This window comes from Zootoca vivipara, chromosome 15 (genome assembly GCF_963506605.1).
Source record: "Zootoca vivipara chromosome 15, rZooViv1.1, whole genome shotgun sequence".
Taxonomy (NCBI): Eukaryota; Metazoa; Chordata; class Lepidosauria; order Squamata; family Lacertidae; genus Zootoca; species Zootoca vivipara.
In genome coordinates this window covers 157,435-184,535 of record NC_083290.1, presented here as the reverse complement: position 1 = coordinate 184,535, position 27,101 = coordinate 157,435, and the positions used below count along the sequence as shown (strand labels likewise).

Sequence of the window (27,101 nt, the reverse complement as noted above, 5' to 3'; positions counted from 1 at the left end):
CAAAGCAGCGGCAGCAGCGGCGCCCAGCCAGCGAGCGAGAGAGCGGAGGACGGGCAGGTGAGCGAGCGGGCGGGCGGGCGGCAGGAGGCCGGCTGCGCCCGGGGACGCGGAGGGGCGCTGCCCCCCGGCTTGCCCTGCCCCCTCGCCGCGCGCTTCGGGGTGAGGAGGGACCCCCGTCCCGGACTCGACTTCCAGGCTGGGGACCCGGTGGGGCGCTGCGGGAGGAGGGCTGGCCCTGCCCTAAGCAGCGGCTCTTGGGGGGGTGTCGTGGTGGAATGGGGGTGTCCCCTTGGTTGCTCATGGGGAGGAGAGAGGAGCCTGGCCAAGCGAGGGGGGCAACGAGGTTCTTTCCCGGCGCCCCCCAAGCAGGGCGCGAAGGCAGCAGCCTTCCCCTGACCAAGGATGTGATCTTCAGAGGTACACTGCCTTAGCACATGGAGGCTTGACTTAGTTATCCTGGCTGATTGTGCTCCATATCTCTAGTTCCTGTCGAATTCATCTTATCTTGGCATGGCATCTATTGCCGCATCTTGTGGTGGGGAGTCCCACGGGTTTTGTATGCTCTTGGCTTGTCCTAATCTCCTGCTCTTTTACCTTCATTGTGTGGCCCCTGAGGGAGGGAAAACTTTTATCTCTCCACACCATGAATAATCTTGCACACCTCTGTGGTATCTCTTCTTATCTTTTCTTTAAACTAAAAAGACCCAAAATGCCAGCAGCCTTTCCTCCTAGGGGAGCCTGTCCATTCCCTGGATCAGTTTGGCGGCCTCCTTCTGAACCTTTTCCAACTCTGCAATTGTTTTCTTTCTTTTCTTTCCAGCTTCCAGATTTGTGCAGAGGCATCATGAGTCAAAGGCCGTTCTCTCTGCCTTGCCTAATAATTTCCCCTTTTTAACTGCAGCTGCCCGCTGAGGGCCGACTCTTTTTCTCTGCTTCTAAACAGTGGTCTCTGGGTGCAGTTTGGATTGGGGCCATTTTGCTGTGTGGGGGGTGGTGGGGTTGGGTAATTTTAGACTCCTAACTTCATGGTCTTCTGGGAGCCCCCCACAATTTAGGTAGCAACATGCATCACTTACCTCAGAATTAGGTTGGGGGCTTCATTCTGCTGACTGGGCTTTGGGTTCCCAGTGCCCCACTGATTAACCCTTCCTGCACTTTAAACCACCCACCTCCTTTGCTCCACAAGCTTCTATTAGCTGCGGAGGGGTGCTATGGGTATTTCTTAAATGACCACAGCCAGTTCTGACCCCATCAGAATTTCACCCCACCCACCCAATAAACATGCACCACAGAGAGCCACCCTTACATTTGAAAGTCCATTTTGGAGAGATCCTTCTGGAAATTCTTCTTTCGTTCTTAACCACCCTGGATAATTTGGTGCCATCAGCAGACTTGGCCACCTCCCTGTTCACCCCAACTCCTGGTCGCATGTTAAAAAGCACAGCTCCCCATATTGGGTGGAAGAAAATCTCTGCCTGCCTCCAGGGGCTCATTTTCCATAGTCTTCAGAAGTTGGTTTAACACCGCTTTCAAAACTATTTTTACCTGTTTTTGTGATGTGTTAGTAAACTGTCTTGAAATGCATGTAAAAGTCAACTGACTTTAATTATAATTAAGTAATAGCGATCCTTGGGGGAACCCCGCCCCCAGCTTTCTTCCCCCTTCCATTGTGAGAACTCCCCATTCATTATCCCCTCCAGTTTTTTATCTGGAAGAGGAACCTTCCTCTTAATCCTATCACTGCTGAGTTTACTTTGTGGAGATGTTTTGTGAAGTCCAGGGCTATCTTGTTTACTGGATGACCCTTATCTATGTGCTTGTTGTCACTTTGAGAACACCCAGTGCTTGGCCTCTCTTTTGCAGGAGCTGCCAGGTGAGGCCAGCTCCTCCTACGCCAGAGCAATGCTCTCCAGGCCGGCAATTGCCTGGTTCTTTTAGAGTTTCCTTGGCTCCCTTCCACTTTTCCAACACGCTGCATATCTTTGCTAAAAGTTCACCTGTCCCAGACGAATCCCCTTTGACCCCACGGTCTGGCTTCTTAATTCATAACTTGCCACTGGGATTTTCTGTCCCCTCTGCCTTGCCTTGCCTGTTGCTTCCTCCTCGGAGCCAAGAGAAGGGGAAACGGCAACAGGTAGAGGGTAGCCTTGGACTGAGCCACAGATCCACAGCTCGCCTGACACAGATCCCCATGGAGATCCTTGGTCCTTAGTCAGTGTCTGCCACCAAGTGCCCCCTCCTCTCCACCAAAAGGCTTCGGGGATGGGGAGCTGCTCCCAGTGGCCCCCCAGGGAGTTTAAAGGTGCTTCTCCTTGCAACATTTCTGGTTGGTTTTCCTATAGGGATAGATGAAGGGGGTTGGGTCCAGTGAGAGAGAGAATGAATTATTATTATCAGCTTTATTTTGGTTATGTATCCCCTGCTTTTAAAATGCTTCCAAATTATGGGGGGTGGGGGGTGGAGAATTCACAACAGCACAACAAAACACAGGTTGAAAATAAATCCAGTTAAACAAATATTAAAGAAGCAGAAAACGGCACCAGAGGAGACAGAGTGGGAGAAAGGTTCGAAAAGCACCTGGCTGATGTGCCTGGGAGATGAGAAGGGGGGGGAGGTTACCTGGAAGCCCCCCCCAATCCGCTTCCCCAGTCAGTCCTCCCCCACCCCAGGAGTTATAACAGGCACCCCCAAACTTCGGCCCTCCAGATGTTTTGGACTACAATTCCCATCTTCCCTGACCACTGGTCCTGTTAGCTAGGGATCATGGGAGTTGTAGGCCAAAACATCTGGAGGGCCGCAGTTTGGGGATGCCTGAGTTATAATCACAGAAATGGCTTAGTCAAGGGGGGGCTGATCAGGACTTTTCAGGGTCTTGCTTCCCTTCTCTGCCACTGAGGCTGGATGATAACTCAATTTATTTCAAACCCCCCCCCCCCAAATGGCTTCCTTCTGCTGATTCTGGATTCTGCTTAATTTTCAAAGCCCAATTAAAACTTGACAGAACTTTGCATTCCCGGACCTAGAATTGAACTCTGTGTTCCCCCGTGAGGTATTGCAATGTGGTCCCCCCCCCCTCAATGTAAGCGGCTCTTAGTACTGTTCATGGTGGCCGGGCAGGAGTGTGTGTTGAGGGTCTTGTGTCTCCTTGGTCTTCCTCCTCTCCCCACTTAGAGGTGGGATTGGGACCTGCCTCGTTGAGGAGGTGGCTGCCCCAGGGCCAAAGCATTTATCACTTTCTGTTTCTTGCAGTTTGGAGGAGCCCACGCGAAGAAGGCCCCGCTTGCTTCCCGCCGTCCTTGCCTTCGCCCTCCTCGCTGGTGTCATGGCTCCCACGCTGGCCACGGCCCACCGGCGGCGCTGGTGGATGGCCTGCACGGCCGTGGTAGAAAACCTCTTCTTCTCCGCCGTCCTCCTGGGCTGGGGCTCCCTCCTCATCATGCTCAAGTCCGAGGGCTTCTACTCCTACTTGTGCCCTCCACCAGGTAAGGGGAGAAACGGCTTCCCAGCTCTCTGGGGAGTGTGCCTGTGCTGCTGTGGGAGGCGCTTATGCCACCAGGTTGGGATCCTGGCCAGAGCTGAACCTGCTTCCTTCCTCTGCATTTTGCCAGGCAGGCCTTGGGAACAAACTTCCATTCCTGGCCCAACTCCCATCAGCCCCAGCAAACGTGGCCAATGGCCAAGAGAGCTGCAACTCGCCTGCATTTGTAGGGCCAGCGTTTCCCACAGCCCACCTCTCAAGCCCTTGGGAGATTTGGCGCTGTGGGCCCGGGCTTCTCATTGGCTATGATGCCCCCTTTCCTACTGGGCCAGTCACTGCCCAGAAATTGTCCCTCCCCCAACACCCCCCACCTCCAGGACTGAGTGACCCCCAGTGTTGCACAGCAGGATCTCCTCTCTCTCTCCCCGGCTGCCTTTCCTAGCTTCCCAGGCTCTGCTCTAGGCGCTTCTCTTGCAACATCTAATGATTAGCTTGTAAATGGATCTAGATGATTGCCAAAGATTAACAGCTGTGAGCAGGGGGGGGGGGGTGAAGCAAACAGTGGAGCAACTAGGAGGTGGACTCTGTTGCTGCTCCCCTCCTGCTAAGGCTGGAGCAGACCTTACTGGCCAGGAGAGATTTAAAACAGCATCTTCTCCCTCCCCCTCCCTCCCCACCTTGGCTGCTTACATATTTGCTGACAGCCTTGAAGCTTATCAGAAGACTTCTGCTAATCTGCAGAAAAAAATGCCTTGTGTTGCAATTGGAAAAAGGTGCTGCCATTTATTGCTCAGTAATGACCGAGGAGACATTTCCGCTTTAGGGTGGTGGAGTTCAGTAGTTTTGGACTCTGGAATTAGTGGTCTTGCGCCCCTCCCTGTCTAGGGAACGTCAGGCCTAAGGCAACCTTGCTCTGCCTGTGTGTCCCCCCCCCCCCCGGCCTTCTGCTCTTGCTACTGACCCGGCTCAGGCCCTGGTCTCTCTCCTGCCCCCAAGCCCTGCCTGCCCCTGAGGATGAATCTGGCAGGCCAGCCCTGCCTTTTGGACCAGGAGTTGCGTTGGTGGGCAGGCAAACAGACTGGCCTTTGCTATCTCAGGGCTTGGTCTCAGTCCTTGGGAGCAACAGTTGTAAGAAGTCGGATGGACGCTGGCAGCCTCCTGGGGCTCTTGCGGGTGCCCAGCGTTGTGTGTCCGTCCTCTTTGTCGCTCCGTCTGGCTTGGTCAGGACTGCCCTTTGGACGCCAAGTCAGTCTTTCACTGGGTCTGAAGAGATGCCCCATTCAGGGCCAGGCAGAGGTTTGGTGGGAAGCAAGAGGCCCAGGCTGCTCCCTCAAGGGATGACTCTGCTCTGGGCTGGTTTCCTGGCTCTGCTGAGCTGCCCTCGGCGGCTTCTGCTGCTTCAGCTCCCGGAGGCAGGAAACAGGCTCCCTTTGCCAGAAAAGAGAAGCTGAGATTGCTGAGTCAAGGCAGCCAAGGCACAGGGCAGGAGGGGTGGAGTCCAGGGGGCAAGGGGCAAGGTGTGGGGTCACAGCCCAAGGGAGCCCCATCCCTCGGCTGGGCCTCTTGTGTGCTCCTTGTGAGACCTTCAGCCTCTGTGCCAGGAGGGACTCTGGCCCCTCCAGAATGGGTGCTGGATTCTCATCCTCACCCTCATCCCTAGAGGGGAGGTTCCACCTAGAGAGAGGGGACCCCCCCCCAACCTGGCCCATCCGCTCCTTCTACTTTGCCCCAGTCTTAATCGGCTGCCCCACTAACCCATTGCCCTAGTAACCTGTTGAGCCAGCATCTTCTCCCTGCTGACTCTGCTTCCCTTATCTGCTTTTATCTGGGTGTCTAGGGCTGCTGCTTCTGCTGCTGCTGCTTCTGTTTCTGCCTGCCTTTTCCTTCCAGAGTGGAGCTAAAGGCGGCGGCCGGGGGGGGGGGTCCTTGCTCTGTGAAATCCTGTGTCTGCTCTCGCTCCCCCTTCCCTCCCTGGGCAGGCGGCTGAGATCAGCCTGTGCTCCTTCAGTTTCCTGGGTTAATGAATGTCAGAGGCAGACGCTGCCTGAGGCTGCAGGCTGGCCTGCCTGGATTGTGGCTGGGGGACATTCTGTTTGTGGGGTGGGGAGGGAGACGTAGGAAGCGGCCTCCGGCCTCCTCAGCAGGCTGCTTGTTGATCCAGCCAGCTCAGGTTGATTGCCTTCTCTGGCTTCCACTGCATCAGCCGCTACCTCAGATCCTCTTAGCTGCAGGATGACGGAGATTGAACATCCTGGCGCCTTCAGAATGCAGAGTGGGGAGCTGTTCATAGCGGTGTCCCCCCCCCCAACCAGTATATTTTTCTTTGAAGTCAGCCACTGGAATTGGCTCAAAGTTCTCCACCTGTTGTTGCCATTATGTAAAAGAAGTCTGTGGTGGTTTGTACTTGGGTGTAGCCTGAGTCACACCCACCCAGGACTCCTGGGAGAGCTTGAGCAGCCATGGGGCAGGGGGAACCCCTCTCTGGTGGACAGGGAGCCAGTTAAGCCACAATGGCTGGGCACTCCCTCCCCTCTTGCACCCGACTAATGCCTGTGGCTGGGAACCACGAGGGGGACGAGGGTGGCTGTTTGGGGCACCTGGCTGGGTGCTGTAGGCCTCCTTGGGCCTGATCCAGCTGCTGCTCAGGGCTCCCCTTATGCTTTTATGCAGACAGTAGGAAATAAGTGGGTTGGCAGGGAAAGAGGACTGCACCCCTCCAGATGTTTTGGCCTACAACTCCCATGATCCCTAGCTAACAGGACCAGTGGTCGGGGAAGATGGGAATTGTAGTCCAAAACATCTGGAGGGCCGAAGTTTAGGGATGCCTGGAGTAGACACCCCCAAGGAGCTTCCTGGTTGGGCCTGGGACTAACGAATGAGGGATAATGAGCCAGGGCTGAGCATGGAGGTGGCACGACCGGCAAAAGACCACCAAAGGGCCCAGACTAGTGGAAACCTACATGGGCTCCCAGACTGGATTGGGTGGGATTAAAAATGGCAGCCAAGCTCCTGCATAAGTGGGGCCTGCAGCAAAATGTTGCTGCATTGAGAGTGTTCCTGTTCAGGCCCCCATCTTTGCTGTGGGACTGGGGGTGCTGGAAATGGGTCCAGCCCCCTCCGGAGAGGTTGGCCTGCAGGTCTTTGGGCTGATCATCCTCCATGCCAGGTAGGAGTGCCTGTCACCTGAGCTGGGGCTTCTCAAGGGCACCGCAGAGCGTCCCCTCCCGGGACCCGTGTTTCCACTACAAACAGTCCCCTGTTTGTGGTGAGGCAGCTGCTCCTGCAAAGCCACTCCTGCGCTCAACTGGTAAGTGGTGTGACTGAGCTGCAGCCGAGGGAGCTCAGGTCACAGGCAGCCTCCAACTGGCAGCCCCCCCCCCCCGTTTGGCAGAGTCTGTCCTCCCCCCTCCCTCTGTTTCCTGCCTCTCCCTCTCGGTCAGGAGGACCCCCCCCCCAGGCCCTGCGTGCTTGAGCTGCTCTGTGGGTGCCCAGGTGAGGGAGCGTGTCTGCGAGTTTAGTTAATATTTGCACAGAGCCATTGGCAAGAGAGGCCTCCCTCGTTGGGGTGGGGGAAAGGGGTGGGTGGGCAGTAGCCAGCTGTTGGGTTTGAAATGCTTCTGAGCAAGGTGTGTGTGTGTGTGTGTGTGTGTGTGTGTGTGTGTGTGTGTGGTGCTCCTCTGAGCTCACAGGTACAGGAGCAGCACTTCCCAGATTGGGGGATTGAACAGAGTCTGTCCATATTGCTCAGTATTCCCCACACTGGCCGGCAGCAGCTTGGGGAAGGGCTGTAGCTCAGGGGCAGCAGACAGTCCTGGGTTCAATCCCCGCTGAAGTCCCCAGGTAGGGCTGGGAAAGATTCCCTGCTTGAAACTCTGGAGAGCTGCTGCAGCCAGTGTAGACTGAACTAGACTGGCCAAGGGTCAGTGTAAGGCCTTTGTATAAGGCCTCTAGCTTCCTGTGCCAAGCAAATGTTCTGCCACTGAGCTCTGGCCCCTCTATATATGCCTGGAGAGCCTTTGCTGCCAGTCCGTGCAGATAATATTGAGCCAGGTGGATCGCTGGATGGCTTTCTGCTCCTAATGGAGCCAGTTCTGGCCGCTGGAGGTTTTCTGCTACAGCCGCCCTGTTAGTCCCAAAGGGTCCGGAGAGGCTGACCTTCCTTTAGTGACGGCTGCTGCCTCCTGGGCTGACCTCCCTCATCTCCCTCCAGAGAACTCCACCAGCTCGGCGCGCACCGGTCCCCCCAACTCCTCCCTGGCGATGGGCAACCAGACGGTGGCAGCAGCCTTGGCGGCCCCGGAGCCTGAGGTGCGCATGAACGGCTGGCTGATCTGCAAGGAGCAGGATGAGATGCTGAACCTGGCCTTCACCGTGGGCTCCTTCCTGCTCAGCGCCATCACCCTGCCCCTGGGCATCGTCATGGACAAGTACGGCCCCCGCAAGCTGCGGCTGCTGGGAAGGTGAGGCTGGGGGCTATTGGGTTCCTGAGCAGGGGTCTTGCGAGGGTTTCCCCCGGGGATCAGACCATGCCTGCTGGGCCAGGCTGGAGGTTTCCTGAATCGAAGCAGAACTGGTCCTTAACACATGGTGGGTGTTTGTGATCTGTTTGTTTGTTTGTTTGTTTGTTTGTGTGTGTGTGTGTGTGTGTTTGTTTGTGTGTGTGTGTGTGTGTGTGTGTGTTTGTTTGTTTGTTTGTTTTCCCTTGCCTGAGCCTTTGCTTTGCCCCCAACTGCAGGAGGCAGTGACAGCCACCAACTGGGATGGCTTTAGAAGAGGAGAAGGGAAATTTGGGCAGGAATGTCTGCTAGCCAGTGGCGACTGTGGCTGTGTGCTGCCTTTTGCTGTCTGAGGCTGTCTGCCTCCCAGTACCAGTTGGTAGGAGTCTCTGTTGCGCTCAAGCCCTGTTTTGGGGCTTCCCTTGGGGGCACCTGGATGATCCCTGTGAGGACAGGATGTGACCAGGTGGGTCCCCTTTGGCCTGATCCAGCTATTTCTGACATTCTTATGAGTGCGTAAGGATCACTCATAAAGAGGACATGAAGAGCAGCTTGCAGAATCAGGCCCATGGCCCATCCAGCCCAGCATCTTGCTCTCTCAGGGGCCAACCCACTGCCTGCAAGAGTCCCACAAGCAGGGCTGTGCACCAGAGTCTCCTCCCCTCCTGTGATTTCCAGCAATTGGTACAGTGGGACCTCGACTTACGAATTTAATCCGTTCCGAATGCACACTCGTAGGTCGAAAACTTCGTAAGTCGAGTTTCCCATAGGAAAGGCGGTTTCCCATAGAAATGCATCAGGAACGGAAAAATTGGTAAGTCGAGGAAACCGCATCTAGCCGCGAACGGGTTTTCCGTTCGGATGTCGAAAAAATCGTAAGCGCGTGGCCACTGTACCCGCTCGTAACTCGAAAACGTCGGATGTCGAGTGGCTTGTAAGCCGAGGTCCCACTGTATTTGGAAACAGGACTGCCTGGTCTAGCCCCTGGGACTCCTGGTTTTTTGGGGGTGGGATTAAAGGCAAAGAGCAGAGCTCTTGAGATTCCTAAGTGGCCTGGGGTGGGTGTGGGGAGAACCACCATGGCAGCCTCATCTGCAGAGGTGAGGAAACAGCCCATCTCCAGGCTGTGGGGAGGAAACTCCACTTGCTGATGTCTGAGGTCAGACTGCTCTTAAAAGCACAGGAGCAAACCAAGGAGAAAAAGCTGGCCTCCTGCTCTGCAGCAGAAAAGGGGGAGCGTCCTTCTCTCCAAACAGGCCAGCCTCCCCCAGCCTTGTGTCCTCCAGGTGTTGCTGGACTCAGCTGGCAGCACCACCACCACTCCCTCTCCCCCACCCTTTGCCTTGCGTTTGGCCTGTGGGGCTCCCCATCTTCTGCAAGTTGGCAGGGGGAACGAGGGAGCAAAGAGGGAAAGCCTCTATCAATCTGTCTTCCTGCTTCAGCCTCCATTAATTGGGAGGAAATCAGAAAAAGTGACCAAGGAGAAAAACCATATCTTCTGGCTTCGGGTGTCTCTGTGCTAAGACAGACATGGCAAGGCAGACATTGCCCCACCCCCCACCACTCCTTCTCATAAGCTCTGCTGGCCTGTGACCAGTTGCCTTTTCCTCCATTGCAGCGCCTGTTTTTCTGTCTCCTGCGTCATGATCGCCTATGGAGCCAGCAACCCGGACTGTAAGTTGCCTAGGGGGTGGGGGTGGGGTGACGGGACCCCTGTCTCTAGGGGAGGGGGAGGTTGTTGTGGGCAGGGGCTGTCGGGTGGGGTTTGTACCCAGTCCTGCCTCCAACCTGGACTCCACCTTCTGTGGGCTTGCTTGTCTTTGGGTGGCCAAGCTGCTTAAAAGCACTGCCTGAATCAAGGGAGAGCCGCCTGCAGTTCTCCTGATGCTTCCAAACTACAGCTCCCATCTTCCCTGGGCATTGGCTATCCTGGGTGAGGCTGATGGGACAGAATTCAGCCACGTTTGGAGGGTGAAAATCCCCCCCCCCCGCTGCCCTGGCCTCAAATGATCAGACATGGCAGCAGCTGAGAGTTGAGGGGTTTTTATTCTCCAGCTATGTGAGGAAGGGCACATAATAATAAAAATAATAAAGATAATAATAAACCTACCAAGAGCACAGCACTTCCCAGTCCAGTCCTGGACATCTCCTGCGAAAGGGGCAGGAGAGGCCCCTGCCTGAAAGCTACTTTGTAGGGAGGGGGCTATAGGTCCATGGGAAGAGCCCTCCCCAAAGTGGGGGGCTTTGCAGCAGAGGAGGTCCCTGGTTCTAGCCCTGGCAGCCGCCTCTGCGGTTACAGAAGGACCAGGTCACTGCAGCTGCTGGCATCGGAAAGACCCCAGAGAAACTGTTGCTGGTCTGGGCAGATGCAGTAAAAGGCAGCTCTGCTCATGTTCTCATTTAGAACCACAAGGGTTAGAATCTTCCCTATCTCTTTGGGGGAAAGACCACAGCTCAGGGGCAGGGCAGAAGGTCCCACATCCAGTCCTTGGAAGAGTTTCCCGTTACAACAAGAATCTCAGCACTCTGTGTGGGATGGAGCTGGGGGGCTGGCAGATCTGGCCCCTCCCTCTCTCGCAAAGCTGGGGCTGAGCTAGAAGGCCATTGGTGCCTTTGGGGTTTTTGCTGGTGGGCCTGCTGCCCCATTGACAACCTCTACCCTCCCCGCTTCCCTCCTCAGCTCTGTCGGTGCTGATCTTCATCTCCCTGGCACTGAACGGCTTTGGGGGGATGTGCATGACCTTTACTTCGCTCACGGTAAGTGCAGGGAGTGCGCTGGGAGGGCGGGAGGGGGGACTCCCTGTACCTGGCAGCTGATGCCCCTCACCCCAGAGTCCCTGCCTGGCCTCCCCTTCAGCCCTTTCAGGGACCTCGAAATGGGAAGAGTGAATGAATCTGCCAGGACTGAGGCCTCATTGAGGAAGTGCCCAGGGCTGTTTTTTCCGCTTGTCTTGAAGGCTTCACTTCCTTCTTGCACATTCTCAGGCTCCCTTCACCCCTCCCACCAAAGTCTCTTGGAAATGAAGATGTGGTTACAGACCCCCCCAAACTGGGTTGAGAACAGGAACGGGCTGCCAGGGGGGTTCTGTGTTCTCAAATCTCCTGGTCCCCCCCAGCACCCATTGACTCTGGCTGTGCAACAGTCTGGAGAGCAGATCTTGGGGTATTTTTTGAGGGGGGAGTTGTCAGTTTCCCCAAGCCTGAATGGCCTTTTCCTGGACCCAGGCTGTGTGCTTCCTCTGAGCGGAAGGGACCTGGTGGGGTCCCTGCTTCCTGGTTCCCAGGATGGCCTCCCAGAGACCCTCTTCTGCCAGCCCAGACTCTGCCACTGGAGGGGCTCAGGCAGGTTTTACCCGGGGTGCTTTCCCTCCAGGCATCCCTGAGCCCCCCCCCAGCACCTCTCCTCCTGCAGGGTGGGCCTCAGCCGCTCCCCCGGTGGCGTACAGCACTGCAGTGCAGCCCAGGATGCAGCTGCCGGCTGCCGGCTTCCTCTTCCCCTCCCCTCTCTGAACGCAGAACAAATCTGTAAGCTGCTCGCCTCCTCTGCTCTGGGGTTATTTAAGGACCCGGCTGCTGCATTGCATCCAAAGCGCTGCAGCTAGAGAGGCAGCCAGGGGGGGGGGACGGACGGAGCCAGGTGGAAGCTTTCCCCCCCCCCACATCACTGCCACCCCCCCTTTCCTGCTAGAGAGATCCTCACAGCAGGAATATTCTCAGCCCTGTAAACAGGCAGCTGCAACAGGAGCCCAGGCAGCCTTTGGAAAAAGCAGCCCCAGCTCTCTGGGCATGTTGAGGGGGGAGGCCTCTGAGCTGGGGGAAGGTGGAGAATGTCATAGTCTCTGCCCCCTTCCCTGGCACCTTCCTGTGTCCCCTTCAGATGGGCGGCCAGTGAAATGTCTCTTCAGCTGGTGGGGCAGGCAGATGGCAGACATGGTGCAATGCATCTGGAGGCTGGGGAAGGCTGACTGAGCAGGGAAGATCTGAGTCTCCCACTTCTCCCCCCCCCCCGGCCAGTTCCTTTCACAACTTGGTTTCTCTTTTCCATGCAAGGCTAAGCTGTCTTGTCTCTTGGCCATTGCTTGCCCAGACAGGGCAAGTGCGGGAGCAGCTGTTTTTCTGTTGCCAAAGTGGTGCTTCCTTCTCCCGTTGGCCCCCTCTAGGGATGCTTGTCCCACTGCAGCCTCTCAGGGCTGGAGGGAGTGAGTGTGCCCAGCGCCTTTGGTGTGCAGAAGCTGCAGGGTGGCTGGGGGGGGGGGTCTGAGAGAGGCACAGAATGGGCACCAGAGTTCATGGTTCCCCTGGACTGTGTTTCTCAGTCAGGGCTGGTGTGTGGCTTCCAGAGGTCAAGTGCCAGACCAGCCAGCCATTTGCTCAGAGGCTTAGTGGGAGCAGCTGCCCCCCCCCGGCTTCTTGCTGGGCCTCTTTCACGCAGCCTAACCCAGCAGAGCACATTCAGCCGCCGTTGGGGAAGGACAAGACCTGAGACGTACGTGCGCATCCAGGTCTTGTTTTGTTGGCACAGCAGCCTCTGACTTCGTCACCACTGCCCTTGGCTGCCTCCACACAGACTTGCCCCGGCCTTTGCAATCTTCTTCCCACGAGGGTGAGCCCAGGGCAAGTTGTTGTGACACTTGGGAAACTGCCTTGCGCTGAGTCAGCGCATTTGCACCACTCATTCTGGGCTCTCTCCTCTGACTGACAGCAGCTGCCCTTTTTGAACCCAGAGCCTTCTGCAGGCAAACAAGCCGTGGCATTTTCTCACTTGGATCCTGGAGGGAAAAGGCATTGAAACAGAAGAGTCTTTGCCCCATGTGTTGTCAGGGTGCTGCGTGGATATTCTGAGCTTGTGTGTCAAGGGACAGCTCTGGCCCCTGAGGATGCCCCAGGCTGGGTTGTGGAGGGCAACTGAGTGCGTGCAGAGAGCAAGCCCTGCAAAGCTCCGGCCCTGCCTGGCAGCCCGCCTTGTGGGGGGCTTCCTCCTGCTGGTTGGACACCTGTCTTGGCTTGCAGGCATTTGAAATGGTACCAGAAAGCCTGCAGACTCTGTGGGGACGCCAGAGGTTTACGGTGCTCTCAGACGGCTTTTAACTCTTTAAAAGGGGGAAAGCAGATCTGCCTCTCCAGCATTGGATACCACAAGATATGGAGACCTCCCTCCCAAAGCTGAGCCTGGCAGCAACTGCTTCGCCCTCCTGCCCCCCTGGTTTTTGCTCCCGAGTAAACAGGCTCCTTTCCTCCCCACACAGCCCACCTGCCCTAACCCTCCCCTTCTTCCTGCCTCCCTCCCTTCCTTCCTTCTCAGCTGCCCAACATGTTTGGCGACCTTCGCTCCACCTTCATTGCCCTCATGATTGGCTCTTACGCCTCGTCGGCTGTGACCTTCCCAGGAGTCAAGGTATGTTGGCTCAGAGCTCCAGCTTGTTGCTGCTGGAGGCGGATGGGGTCCTTTTCCAGTGATGCAGATGAGTGATGCTGCTTGGGGGGGGTCCCTTGCCTAATGCAGGGATGGGCTCTCTGGGGGAGGTATTTAAGCTCCTCCAGCTTCTCTACAGCGACTATCTGCCCCCCCCTCCAAAAAAAGGACGCCGCCTGTTGAGAGAGCAATGGGGGAATTCTCAGTAACCGGCATTGGCATTTCAGTCATTCTGCCAGCTTCCTGCTACTAACCCCCCCAGACCTCAATGCCACCGTGAAGTGAGATGAGCTTTCCTAGAATTCTGCTGGCCCCATGATGAGAATGTGAAGATCCCCTTAACAAAGGGGTTGCTTAAAATACGCAAATAAACTGGAGGAGTATAAGCAGAATTCATATTTTTAACCCACTTGTGGCTGACAGAATAGGCAGCCATGCCTAGCTTGCCTTTCCACAGAGGAAGAGGGCATTATACCAGGGGCCTCTTATTGCAAGCTGATTTGCATGTCCATGGACAGAAAAAGCAAGACAGAAATAAGACATTTGGGGCAGCGGGTGCGGAATCCAGTTCCAAATCCCCAGACTCCCGAATGCCAGCTGTGGGGAGATGCTTTTCGTTGGCCAGACGAGCTCTGTGATTGGCCTTAAGGCCTGACATGGGACAGGAAATCCCCAAGCAGGAGGTCAGGGGGAACCCTTTCGTTCCTGGCATCTGGCATTGGGGAAAGGGCCCCTTGGCCAAACACTTCTTGATTGCACCCTCCATACCTTTGAGGTTGACTGTGAATTCATTGCAAGAAGATGCAGAGGTACATGGCAGAAAAATAGATGGAGCACCTTCTGTGCATCTGCTCTGACATCCTGACTCTTCCGTTGCAAATGCCTTCAACCTGAGGGACCCCCCCCCAAGTCCATGGGGAAGGAGGGGGTCCTGCTGCTGCCTCTGGTGACCCCCCAAGGACTGGCTGCTGATGGCTGCCTTTCCTCCCTTTGCCCCTCCAGGTGATCTATGACTTTGGCGTCTCCTTCATCCTCATCCTGGTTGTCTGGGCCTGCTGTGCAGGCCTTGTCTTCTTCAACTGCTTCTTCAACTGGCCCCTTGAGCCCTTCCCAGGTCCAGAAGATATGGACTACACGTAAGTCCTGTTTGTGTGTGTTGGGGGGGACCCTTGGCTGTCCTTCTGAGACCCCCCCCCCCGCCCAAGGCTTTCCTTGGGATGTGTGGTGGCCCTTCCTGGGAATTTTTCACCTCATCCACCACAGTGCATTGAATCGTAGAATTGTAGCATTGCAAGGGACCCCCTGCAAAACAGGAGCTTGCCATTTCCACGTTACTTCCATGCTACAACCCTAAAAACATGGCAAGTAAAATACGCCGAGGGTATTGTGTTGCACACATGAGCAAGGCCTCTCCAGAGCTTCATGCCAGCCAGGGGTGGGGGGTGGGGTGTTTGGGGATGCAGGCAGGGCATTTCCAAAGCACCCCTCTTTTGGGGTGGGATTCAGCAGATGAGAAATTTGTGGTCACGGAGTGGCTGGTGCCTCGCCTCCCTGCAGGCCGGCCAGGGCAGATGCTCCCTTGAACCCGGTGCCCGTCAGCAGCCCAGCCCAGATGCTGCATGTAGGGCAGCAGGTCAGGAAGACATCCCAACCCTCCTCTGCCCTCTTTCTTCCCACTGGACAGGGTGAAGATCAAGTTCAGCTGGCTGGGATTCGACCACAAGATCACCGGGAAGCAGTTCTACAAGCAGGTGACGACGGTGGGCCGACGCCTGAGTGTGGGCGGCTCCATGAAGAACCCCAAGGAGGTGGCCGCCCTGCAGGAGAACAAGAACCTCTGCCTCTCCACCGTGGACCTGGAAGTCAAGTGCGAGGCGGACAGCGCAGGTGGGGCCACCAGCGAGATGGTCCTGGGGTCATCTCTTTCTGGACCCGTGTGTGTGTGTGTGTGCGTGCGTGTGTGTCAGGACTGCCAACCCCCCTCATGTGGAAATGCAATTTTGTTTTACTGCTGTGTGTTTCTGGTGATGCAGAGTCCAGTGAGAGCTGTCCCTTCTGTTCTCCCTCGGAGGAAGGACTGGGGGCGTCCTGGGAAGGGCCAAGGTCTCTCCCCCAGGGCCATTCCTCTCTCTCTTCCAGTGGGTTGGCAGGAGCTGACCAAACCATGAAAGACACTGGGAGAGTTGTCTGCACCTTTGCTGATGTTGGATCACTTCCTTTGTCTGTGCAGATATTCAGCAAGCCCCACTTGGTCACCAACAGGGTATCCAGAAATAAAACAAGCACAATTTTTAGTAAAAACTGCACCAAATTTAAAGCTTATAGCAACATGAAAAGCAGTATCACAAAACGGACAGCACAGGGGGAAATTGCTTCCTCCACTTGTGTGGGCCACACACTTTTGCCAGCCAGACTGGCAGCCACACTTTCCGCACAGACTGTTTCCTCCCAGCAACAGCGAGTGATCTGAGGCTATGCCTTCGCAGGATGAATGCACAATGTTCTTTGGGATGGCCAGGTGGCCCCAGTGGCCCAGGGGGCAACTGGCATCTCCCAAGGAGGAGCCACCAGCCCCCTTCCTTCCTTATTTCCTTCCTCCCCCCTCCCCCCACAGCCTCCCCGTCCTTCATGCACAGCGTCTTCAGCCCCATCCTGCTGCTCAGCCTGGTCACCATGTGTGTCACGCAGCTGAGGCTCATCTTCTACATGGGCGCCATGAACAACATCCTGGAGTTCCTGGTGGACGGGGATCTGCAGACAGGTGGGTGCAGCTCCCCCCGTGCCCCCTTAGCGGCTTGCAAGGGAAGAGCAGCGCTTGCCCCTCCCTGCACAGAGTCAGCCTCCCGGCAATCTCATGCAAACGGACTCATGCCTTGAAATATTCTCTAAGCCCCTTTCTCGAATAAAAAGCCGCCGGACTCGTCGGTGGCCTCCCAAGAGGTCCTTGGGCCTTGAGGAGCATTGGAAGCCAACACTTCCCAGGGTCACCTCCCTTCTATACGTTTATACGTTTAAAGTCCATTTATGCCATGTTAACGGTCATGGCTTCCCCCAAAGGGTCATGGGAACTGTAGTTTGCTACTCACAAAGCTGATTCCCAGCATTGCCAACAAACTACAGTTTCTAGGGTTCTTTAGCACTCTCAGTTCAGTGCCAGGAATCGCACCCGTTCCACTGAGGAGTGTGGCACTCTCATGCGCTTGTCATCTTGGCCACCCAGGACGGCTTTGCCACTGGGTGGTTCCTGCACAGCGTGAAATTAGGGTGTTTTGTGGTGGTGGGGGGCCCTCGGGAAGCCATGCTGTGAGGTGCTCCTTGCAGACCCCTCTCCGCTGGGCCTTCGGGTGTTGCCAGCACCTGCTGCTGCCAGCCAGGATCCAGCTGGCCTGGTTGTGCCTCCAAGCATAGGCTGGCAGACTCCTCTCTCCACGAGGGCAACCACCGGCTCAATGCCAGGCGTAATTTCGGCCATGTTTCTGTGACACCCTTGGGTGTCTCGTGGCTCAGGGGTAGCGGAGTTCAGTTCCTCAGAATGTCCCGACAACTCTCTTTCTTTCTGGTTTGCGGGAGAAAAGAAATCTGTCAGCTGCGGCTTGTGCTTCTGGCTGCAGGGGGGGGGGGAGTTTCCTGGCTCTCGCTTCCCTTCCTCGCCCCCCCCCCCGAGTGAAGGGAGAAGCCCAGCAGCTGACGGGGTGTCACTGGGGGGGGGGTTGTGCTTGTGAGCTTCAGTGCCGCTGACTCAAGGCCCGTATTTATAGCAGCTGGAAGGGAGCCAGCCAGGAAAGGGAGCGATTTCCATGAGCTGGTTGTTTGTCTTTTGCACAACAGGACGAAACCATTTGTGTCTTGCGCTCCGAGATCCAGTTTGGGCTTGTTAAATCTGGAATCTGCGAGGCAGATAAATCAAGAGGCGCTTTCATGAAAACAACAGGGAGGCTCAGGGGAAGGGAAGCGCAGCCGAGCGAGCAAGTGGGCAGGCAGGCGGGCGGCTGGCGGGGGGGGGGCTTGAAGCTGAGCGGCTGCCAGGCCAACCCCCTCCCACCCCTCCTCTCTTCCTGGGGTTTCACTGCTTGGCAAGCTCTGCTGGGGGGGGGCAGCCTTTCGGCCTTCACTCTGGGCTTCCAAACCCCCACTTCCCTCCTGACTCTGCTCTGGTGTCCTCAAACTCCTCTGCCCCCAGCCTGGGGGGCTGTGGCTGCATCTCCTCAGGGGCCTGGGTCTTGCTGTTCACCAGCCCTCCACCAAGGAGGCGCCCAGGCTCAGGATTGGGAGTTTTACACAAAGGAGAGAAGGGCCCGCCTGTGGCCCTGCAGAGGCTGCTGGACTCCGACTCCCATCATTCCTCTGTCTGTGCTGGCTGCTGGAGGAGCACAGCCCCTGGATGGCCACAGGTGTCCCCTCCCTGTTTTAAAGGGATGCATCCAGCTGCTTGCCTGCCTGCCCCAAATGGTGCCACACACAATGCCCCTCCTTTGCTTGTTGTCCAGCTGCCCTCCCCTCTCAGTCTCCCCTTTCCAGCCATCCAAACCTCGCAGGCCTTTGCCTGGCCCTGCCCTGACGCCGCCCTTCCTCTCTCTCTTCCAGTGGACCTTTACACCACCATCTTTGGAGTCCTGCAGCTCCTCTGCCTGATGACGGCCCCCGTCATCGGATACATCATGGACTGGAAGCTCAAGGAGTGTGACGACAGCGCTGCGGAGGAGGCGGACGAGGGGAGCGCCCCCAGCCAGTGAGTAGCACAAAGGCAGGCTGCGAGGGCGCTGGCTGCCCTCTGGATCCGCCGTCTGGGGAGGGGGACCCCCAGCTCCTTCCTCCCCATGGGAGTCTAACCAGACTTGGGAGGAGTCTGAGGCCCTAGGCCAAGGCTCCCCATGGAAGCACAGTCTGCCCAGCCCTCCGCTGACCTAGAAGGACCAAGAGCCTGGAGGCTGATGGGGAGAAATGCTTCCGCCTTCATTTATGCCAGGAGCCAGTGGTTGGCTTGTGGCTAGACCTCCTCTGCTCAGCTTGATACCAAAACCAGCTGCCCTCCTGGGGAAAAGGGCAACCCAGGAGGGGGGAGCATCTGAGCACTTCCAGCAGCTACTGGACTCCCAGCAGTCAGGGAGGAGGGGCTCAGCTGCTGCCCACTGCTGGGATGACCCCAGGGTGTGTGTGTGTGTCTAGAACATTGGCCTTTGGGCCCCTCCAAAGGGTCTGAGGTGGGTCTGCTGCAGCACAAAACACCCTGCAAGTATCTGGTAGAACAACTTAGATGTGACTGCCCCAAATGCTCGTGTGGGTATCACAGGCCTGAAAAGGCTGAGGACTTGTGGCATGGTGGGTGAAAAGAGGGGCATGCTCCTGTGCCCCCTCTTTCTTTGCCAAGCAATTGAGACTCCACAGCAGGGACCCCCACCAGGCAGCAGGGGCATTGGGGGTCTGCCCTGACCCCGACTGCTGGGACTGTGACTTAGGAGCACAGGAAACTGCCTTGGACTCAGCCAGACCCTCAGCCCATTTACCCCAGTACTGCCTACACCAGGGTCCCCAAACTACGGCCTGGGGGCCGGATGCGGCCCAATTGGCCTCCCAATCCGGCCCGCGACGACCCCCCTCTTACGGCGCGCAGCGCGGCGGCGCTCTTCCAGGTCGGAAAAAAGCGCTGAAAATCCTTTGTGCGCATGCGTATGGGCCTCTCCCGACCCAGAAGAGGTCATTTCTGGTGCACTTCCGGGTCGGGGGAGGCCCATACGCATGCGCACAAACGATTTCCGGCGCTTTTTCTGACCTGGAAGCGCGCCGCCGCACCAGTAAGCGCCCGGGTGCACACTCCCCCGCCCACCGGCCCGCACTCCCCCGCCCTCCGCGCGACCGGTGCGGTGGGAACCGGCCCAAAGCCCGGTAAGTCTGGAGACCCCTGGCCTACACTAAGTGTCAGCAATGGCTCTCCAGGGATTCTCCTCCTTGCAGATGCCTGGGACCTTAGGCATGCAAAGCAGCTGCTCTTCCTCTAATTTACTCATCTGTTTGATCCCTTTTTTGTACCACCTCCTCTCCCAAGGTGTTGGGAATCTCACACAATCTGGAGGAGCCAGCCTGCCCCGTGCTTGGCTTCTTTTGTTGTGCAATGAAGGCTGGAGACTTGGTCTCCCTCCTCCCTTGCGGATCTCCCCCTGGCCCCTGCAAGCCCCCCTGACCCCCTCCGTTCCTCTCCCTGCAGGGGCAGCAAGAAGAAGCGCCGAGACCGGCAGATCCAGAAGGTGGAGAACGCCACCCGAGCTTTCGCTTTTACCAATCTGCTGCTGGTGGGCTTTGGGATCACCTGCCTCATTCCCAACCTGCCTTTACAAGTGAGTAGCTGGCAGGGAGAGCAGTTGTCAAAGGCTCAGCACAGTAGAGGCAAGAACTGGGCCGGTAGGTGCTGTGGGGGCCAGTCCAGGCCTCACCTGTTTTCTGTCTTAGGGGACCTTGCGTCCCCTGTGAGCAGGATCCCCATTTCCCAGCCTGTTTGAACAAGGTGGTCCTCCAACCCCACCTGCTCCCAGTAGGCAGACAACAGGTGCTGAGTTGAAAGATGCTTGGTCATAAGACCATCAGAAGGCCCTGTTGGATCAGGCCCATCTAGTCCAGTATCCTGTCCTTGCAGTGGCCAAGCAGGGCCTGAGCACAAGAGCTCTCTCTCCCCCTGACATTCAGAAGCATTGCTGCCTCTGGCAGAGAGGCAGAGCAGAGCCTCCTCCCATCAGGGGTAGCAGCCACTCTCCATGAATTTGCCTCATCCTCTTTGAAAGCTGCCCAGGTTGGTGGCCGTTGCTGCCTCCTGGGGGAGGGAGTCCCACGTTGTGGGCAGATGTCCTTTCTCTTCCGACAGTCAGCTTTGTGGGACGTCTCTGGGTTCGAGTGTGATGAGGATCCTTCTTCAGCGCCTCTGTGGATGGAAGGGGGTCCCTGTGGAGGGGAGGGGGGCAGCCCTGCGAGCTCCCCAGAGGGAAGAGGGGTGGGCAAGTAGTTGGTGCTTGCCCTGGGCGTTCAGAAGGTGTCTTGGGGTGAGAATTCAGGGTTGTGTGTCTTTCCTCCTCTTCCAGATCCTCTCCTTCATCTTGCACACCATCGTAAGAGGATTCATCCATTCTGCCGTGGGCGGCCTCTATGCAGCCGTGTAAGTCTAGTCCTCAATTGCCCGCCTGGGCTTTGCTGCCACCCACTTTGTTTACAGGCATCCAGTTCCTGGCTGGGGATGCTCCTCATTCTTGGCCACCTTGCCCTACCTTCCAGCCCATTTCTGGGTCATGTTTGTTCTCCTCCTCCCTGGATTAGCTTATGAGCAGCTGCAGCTGCTGGCTGTGGGCCTGCTTCTCTGGGTGTTGCTCAAGGGGAGGGTGCTGAACATGACCCACATGCTTTCATCCTCTCCTCTGCACCTGATATCCATTTGATGTCACCCTCTGCTCTGGTTGCAGAATTCCTGGTGGGAGCAAAACAGTTTCCTAATCGCAGGCCCAGCCCAGGGATCCCGCCCTCTGCTTCGGCCACCCAGATGCTTCTCTCCACCACAATACCCTCTTCCTTTGGAGAGCCCCATCTAGGCCAGAATCTCGGGGGGAGCCCAAGGATGCTGTCCTCTCCTCTGAACCGCATCTTGCCTATCAGGCATGCAACGCTCAACCCATAACCAGATCTGGTTTCAGCTGCTGCAGCTCAGCTAGGCCTGACTTGGGTGTTTTTGTCCTTGGGTTTGTTTTTTAATCAAAGAAGTATATGAACGTGATGATCAATGCGGGAATTGTTGGTCCGGCTCCAGTTCTTGGCTTTTCAAGCTGAACATTGCTCAACTACAGGAGGAGGAGGAGGAAGAGAAGCCCTCTGGCCTGCTTTCCCAGGCTCCTGTTTTCTCCTGGCAACCTCCAGCCTTCAACACTTTCCAATCAATGATGCTGATCTGCCTGGCTTGACTGGGCCACTCCTCTAGGGCTCCTTCGTGCCCAGGCAGGCGGTGGGAAGGGAGCCAAGGCTTGTAGCCCAACCTGGACTCTGTTTGCTCAGAGGTGCCCCACATTCCAGCTCAGGGTGTGGGGAGAGTTGAAATCCAGGGGCCTGTGGTCCAAAGCAGTTGTTTCTAGTTTGGGGTGCAAGTGATCAGGCCCAAGGTCTGGACTCAGGGCACAAATGCCATATATATATATATATATATATAAGCTTCCTCTCCCACCCACTTTAGGGAAGCTTGGAACACATTATGCAGAAGCACACACACACACCCCCCCGGGACAGCTAGATTTGACCAGTTAAGCATGTGCATTTAGCCTTTTGTGGGATTTGATGATGTGGAAACCAGACTCCTGAGGATTGTAGGCTTGCCCCGCTTCCAAACACAAACGTCTAGTCCTCGCTTTTGCTTGGGCAAGGGGGGAAATAATCTCTGCCCATGTTCTGCTGAAGACTTTGAAGGTAGACTGCATCCTGCCCTCTGGCTGCTCCAGCTGTGCTGTGCTATGCACAGGGCAGAATTGCCCAAGCTGCTGCTGGAGAGGCTGGAATGAAGAATGTCAGGAGCGTGAATTGCCAGGGAGCGGCAGGGCTTTGGGGAGACCCTGCTTTATGGCTGTTTGCTGCGTCTGCCACATGGGGCCTTTCTGCTCGGAGCCTCCATGCCCCTGAATGCCAGCGGTGAAGAACATAAAAGCAGAGCCTTGGCGCGGAATCTGGCCAAAGGGGCTCATCCACTCCAGCATCCTGTTTTGTAACTGGATGCTCCAAAGGGAAGGCCACACTGGCAGGACCCGAGGGCAGCAGCTCCCTCCCCACATGTGACTCGGTGACTGGCCCCCAGGGGCATTTACTGTCTCCAGCAGAGGAGGAAGATGGCAAGGCAGGGAGGGGGCTTCTGCCTTCACCCCCTGCTTTCAGGGCTTGCTGGAGGCACCTGGCCGGCCGCTGGACTGGAATGCAGATATGGACAGGGCCTCCTCAGCCTCTGCTCCGATTCTGATGGGCTCCAAGGGTCTTTGCTTCCAGAGAGTAATGGGCTGTGGGGCTGGGCTCAGGGAGGAGCCCCACGTGGCCAGGCTATGAGTGCAGAAAGCTGACTGCCCCCTTTCTCTCCCCCTTGCCCCCCCTCTTCTGCAGGTACCCCTCCACACAATTTGGCAGCTTGACAGGGCTGCAGTCTCTGGTCAGCGCCCTCTTTGCCCTCCTGCAGCAGCCCCTCTTCGTGGCCATGATGGGGCCCTTGGAAGGAGACCCTCTCTGGGTAAGTAAGGGGTAGGGCGGCTGGCGCAGTGGAGCTCCCCGCGCTTGGCTTTTGTGCAGAGGAAATGGCAAGGGACAGCCGGCTGTATCTTACTCAGGAGACCCATTTAAATCAATAGACCTGGCCTCTGGAGCACTATCCATTTTGATGAGTTTAGTTGGAGTAGAGCAGGGTTGGAGACAACCCTTTAATTCCAAATGCAGCCTTGGGAAGCTTTCCTGAGCAGGCGAAGGGCTGGGATAGCTCTCCCCCCTCCAGCCATTTCTCTGCTCAGCATTGATGCCCCCACTCCTCACCCTCTCCTGTGGGAAAAACACGCCAGGGCTGGTGGGGCTGATCTTGAAGTGGGCACAAGCAGTTGGAGGGGAGGCAGAGGAGACCCTCTCTTGGCTGTTCCTCTGCACAGACTTGAAGCAAGGAGCTGCCTTTGGTTTGGGTGGGTGAACCCTTTTCTGTGGCGGCCCCTTCTGGCTGCTTCTGTCTCCCTCTGGTCGGCAGGGCTCTTGTAAAAGCAGGAAACCCGGGGCCCTAGTAATTCTTGGCACCCAGGTGCCCCCAAGAGAGGAAGCCCCCAAGCAGGCAGGGCTCAGAGGGCAGCAGCAACGCTCCCCTCTTGGGATTCCCCCCGCCCAGCACCCAGCATTTACTGCCTTGGACAGGGGCTGCCTCCTCCTCCTCCTCCTCCTCTGGGGCAGAAGGTTCTGGGACCAAGTCTGTCGCTTCTGCCCCGGAGGCTCCCCCAGGGCGCCCTGGGCTCTTTGCTGCAGCTTCCACTCTGGAAGGCGTTCCAGGGCCTGTTTGGGAAGGGACGAGGCTGCTTGGATCCTCTGGCTGGACTCCCAGAGGCCACCTTGTTTTCTGTTTAGACAGCAGAGCACCTGGCACCTGCCTGGGAGCAGCTGAGGGCTGGCTGGCAGCCGCTGGTCTGTTTCCAAATCATGATTTGGGGGGGGGAGCGCAGCAGAGCAGTGCTGCTGGAGGGAGGCTGGCAGGAGCCAGGGAGCAGGAGCAGAGGACTCCTTCCTTCCTGTGGGCGCTGTGTCTTCCCGGCAATTCCAGCTTCTGTTTTTTTCTGGATTTGGGGCTGGCGCAGACCCCTTCCCTTACAACTGGAGCTGCTGTGGGGAGAGCCCAGTGGGTGCTGCTGGTCTGCAGCAGGAGTTTGCAGAACTCTTGTGGCAACCAGGCAGCCTGGGGAGGAGCCACTTCCACACAATGCCTTAAACCCCCCCCCCCAAAAAAGGGGTTTTCAAGAGAGCAGATCCCCCCCTTAGTCTATTGCAGCGGCAGGGGGGAGTCCTCTGCCTCCCTGAGAAGATCTTGGCTTGTTAGCCAGTGAATGATAATCCGAAGTGGGGTGGGGGCAAAATCCTGGCCACATGGGATCTCCTCCAGCTCTTTCTCCCCGTTGGTTGCCCTCCAACCAACACCTGGCCTTGTTGTGTAAACATACCCAGGTTGCACAGGTAAACACCCAGCTCCAGGCCTAGGGAGGGGGCCTCGCATCCCTCAGCTGCTTCCCCCCATCCTGGGGGCGGTGTGTGTGTGTGTGTGTGTGTGTGTGTGTGCCTGAGAGCAAGAGCCCCTGCTCAGAGGTGGAGAGTGTGCTTTGCTTGCAGAAGGCTCTCCCCTCCAGTTCAAGGTGGGGGAGGCAGGTGCTTCAAGGTGACATCCACCGGGTGTTGGGGAATCTGACCATGGGGGCTGCTGCCTTACAGAGTCTAACCAAGTTGGCCCCTGTGGCTCAGTATTGCCAGCACTGGCTGGCAGCAGGTCTTTGGGCCATTCCTGTTCCCAGCACTCCCTGAGCTCTTCCACTGAGCCACAGCCCCTCCGAAGCCCCTGTGCAAACAGATCAGGCCCCAGGCAGGCTGAGCTGCAAGAACCAACACTGTTGCTGCCATTACCACACCCTCCTCCTGCTCCCTGTGCAAAGGCACCTCAATGATCTCAGGGCAGCAGGGACCCCCCACCCTCACTTCTGCTGGCCACCAGGCTCTTCATCTTTGACTGAGCTTCAGCCTTTCCTCTGCCCTCCTCCTCCTCCTGCTGACACTACCGGCCTCTTCTGTCCTCCTGCAGGTCAATGTGGGGCTCCTGGGGGCAAGCATGATGGGCTTCTGCCTCCCGCTCTACCTGATCTTCTTCCGCCGGCGGCTGGAGCGTGAGAAGCGGCAGAAGAGCGAAGATGCCAAGCTCTTCCTCAAGATCAATGGCACACCGAGCCAGGAGGCCTTTGTCTAGGAGGCGGCTTCTCTTTGCCGGACTGGGCTGGGAGCCTCTATGGGCAAAGGCGGCAGCATCTCCTCCCCCTCACTGGGGGTGCTGCTTGTGCCCCCTTTCAGCTCCTGCCTTGTCCCCCTCTGCCCAGCCCCACAGCAGCCTCCAGAGACAGGCAGAAGCAGCGGCTGGGCCAGCATGGGCCTCACCAGAGTCCTCAATGGCCACACGCCTCTTCCGCTCCCTCGCTGCTTCGTCACGAGAGACTGGTGCCACAGGGGCTCTGACTGGTCTGCAAAAGCAGAGCCTGCCCTGCCTCTTCACTGCCCCCAACTGTAGCTTGCGCCAGTGCAGGACACAGGTGCTCTCCTGCCGCCCTCCTCTGCCCTCTACCGTTCCTGGAGCCCAGAAGCAAGCCTCCCCCCCCTGCCTCCAGATGCCAGTCCGTCCTCCAGCCTGACGCGGCTGGGAGAGGAGGGGAGCCCAATGGGACTCTGCAGACTGACCTGGGCAACAGCCACGGACCTCTTCATTCTGCTCCAGATAGGGCAGGTGCTGGTTTCCCTCACGGCTACTTGCTGCAGGGCAGGGGGCTGCCTCTGGGCCACTGAAGGGGCAAGGAAGATGGGGGCACATCCAGCTGGCCTGGATCTAGTGGCAGAGGGGCTGGGGCCCACCCCCTGCTGCCCACTAAAGGGCTGGTCTGATGTGAAGCTGGCACTGAATTTTGCTGGGAGTGGGTGGGGAAGCTTGCTCTCCTCTCTGCCTGGGGAGGGAGCAGCTCCTGCTTTGCAAAGCAATAAACAGGCTGGCAGGGGTGCCTAGACTGAGCTCCAGTGGGGCAAGCTTGATGAATGTTCCCCTACCCCTTTCCTGAAAGGGATGCCACAGGCTTGCCCCCCCACCCCATCCATCTGTCGCTATTTGGGGATCTCTCAGGCACAGGGGGGCCGATGGCTTTGCCCATGAAGGTACGTGGGCTCATCCTGATCCTCTTCTACTGGCAGCCTGGTGGAGCCGCTGCGCCCCCTGGTGGCTGACAGTCACTCCACAGGGAGAGCCGTTTACTCACACGTGGTGACAATGGCAAGGATGACGCAGCCTCTCTTTCTTGTGTGTCCTGAACAGCCTCCTCCCCTGCTGTCTTGTCTCTTAAAAAAAGAAAGAAAACCCAGACATGGTTTGAGTGTTGATTTCACAAATCTCTCATCAAAAAAGCCTTCCTCCTAGGGCAGGGAAGGGTTGGCTGCTCTGACTGGCAGCTGCTCAGGTGGGGCAGGACAGGGATGTGGGTCTTCCATATCTTGTGTTCCCTGGGATTGAAACGCACCCCCCCCCGCTCCAGTTTATTAGAAGGGTGGTGGGGATCAGGGCCGTCTCAAGCAGGTCGGGCGCCCTGGCGCGGAGATCACTCCGGTGCCCCCACCCTAGTGGGCGGGCTTTGCCGCGAGGTGCCCCCCTGCTGGCCTGGCATCCTGGCGCCCCGCGCCACCCAGCCTACCCCTAGAGCCGGCCCTGGTGGGGATGATATCCTGCTCGCTCCCTCTTTGTTTCTGAAATGCAGACAGGGAAGGGGAGAAGAGGCAAACCTTTAACCCAGAGCAGCTCTGGCGGCAGCAGAGGGAGAGTCTGCTGTGATCCATTATTGAGGGGGGGGGCATTTCTGGTGTCAGCAGTGGGGCTCATCACGGGGGTGGGGGGGAGGTTAAACTGGAGCTAACCGAGGGGAGGTTCTGAACCTGACAAGGGGCTACCACCAGTGTAAGTCCACAAGCCCAAACTTTTGCTGAGGGCTTGTATTATTTTAAAAGCAGTGGCTGCAGTTTTCCCTTCTGCTCCAACCTCTTCTTGCAGAAACCCTGCAGGTCACTCCAGGAGCTCTGCTCTCCCCACCTGGGGAGGGGGGAAGGAAATGGGCAGGAAGCTTAACCTCCTAGGCCAGGATGCTGAGGCAGGGGGAGAAGACCCCCTTACAAGAGCCTCCCCCCCCTGCCCTTTGGTGCCTTCCAGAAGTGGCGTCAGCTGCAAAACTGGCCTCTTCCTCTAACTCTGATGCCCTGAGCCTCACTCCCCCCCCCCCAACTCTGGCCTGCCCTGTCACCCTCAGGGCTGCCACCTGCCAGCTCTTCCCTGCTTTCTTGTCCTGGCAAGCAAAGACTGGCACCCTCTGCCAGGCCTGCCAGCTGCAGAGGCAGGGCCAACCTCTGCCAGCAGTGAGTGTGTGGAGGGGGGGGGGTAAGGGCTGATGGGAAGGGAGCCACT

At 57.4% G+C, this 27,101-nt stretch overlaps 1 protein-coding gene across 2 annotated transcripts; it reads left to right on the top strand.

The window, feature by feature from the left end:
- Positions 1-26,042, top strand: SLC43A2 (solute carrier family 43 member 2). Of its 2 annotated transcripts, none has more exons than XM_035138835.2 (14): positions 1-57; positions 3,250-3,482; positions 7,689-7,938; positions 9,593-9,648; positions 10,655-10,731; positions 13,277-13,369; positions 14,390-14,523; positions 15,072-15,274; positions 16,002-16,148; positions 17,972-18,116; positions 19,590-19,719; positions 20,455-20,528; positions 22,496-22,619; positions 24,702-26,042. In XM_035138835.2, exons 2-14 carry the CDS (start codon positions 3,323-3,325, stop codon positions 24,861-24,863), a joined length of 1,755 nt encoding a protein of 584 aa, XP_034994726.1. In that variant the 5' UTR covers positions 1-57; positions 3,250-3,322; the 3' UTR covers positions 24,864-26,042. The 2 variants fall into 2 exon arrangements, with proteins under 2 accessions (XP_034994726.1, XP_034994727.1); XM_035138836.2 differs by lacking the exon at positions 1-57 and adding an exon at positions 64-159.
- Positions 26,043-27,101: the final 1,059 nt, after the last annotated feature.

Excerpts from the sequence above, each read along its gene's own strand:
- SLC43A2 (XM_035138835.2), top strand. The coding sequence starts at position 3,323 with ATGGCTCCCACGCTGGCCACGGCCCACCGGCGGCGCTGGTGGATGGCC. Across the intron at positions 14,524-15,071 it reads CCAGAAGATATGGACTACAC|GGTGAAGATCAAGTTCAGCT; the intron begins GTAAGTCCTGTT and ends CCCACTGGACAG. Across the intron at positions 19,720-20,454 it reads TTCCCAACCTGCCTTTACAA|ATCCTCTCCTTCATCTTGCA; the intron begins GTGAGTAGCTGG and ends CTCCTCTTCCAG.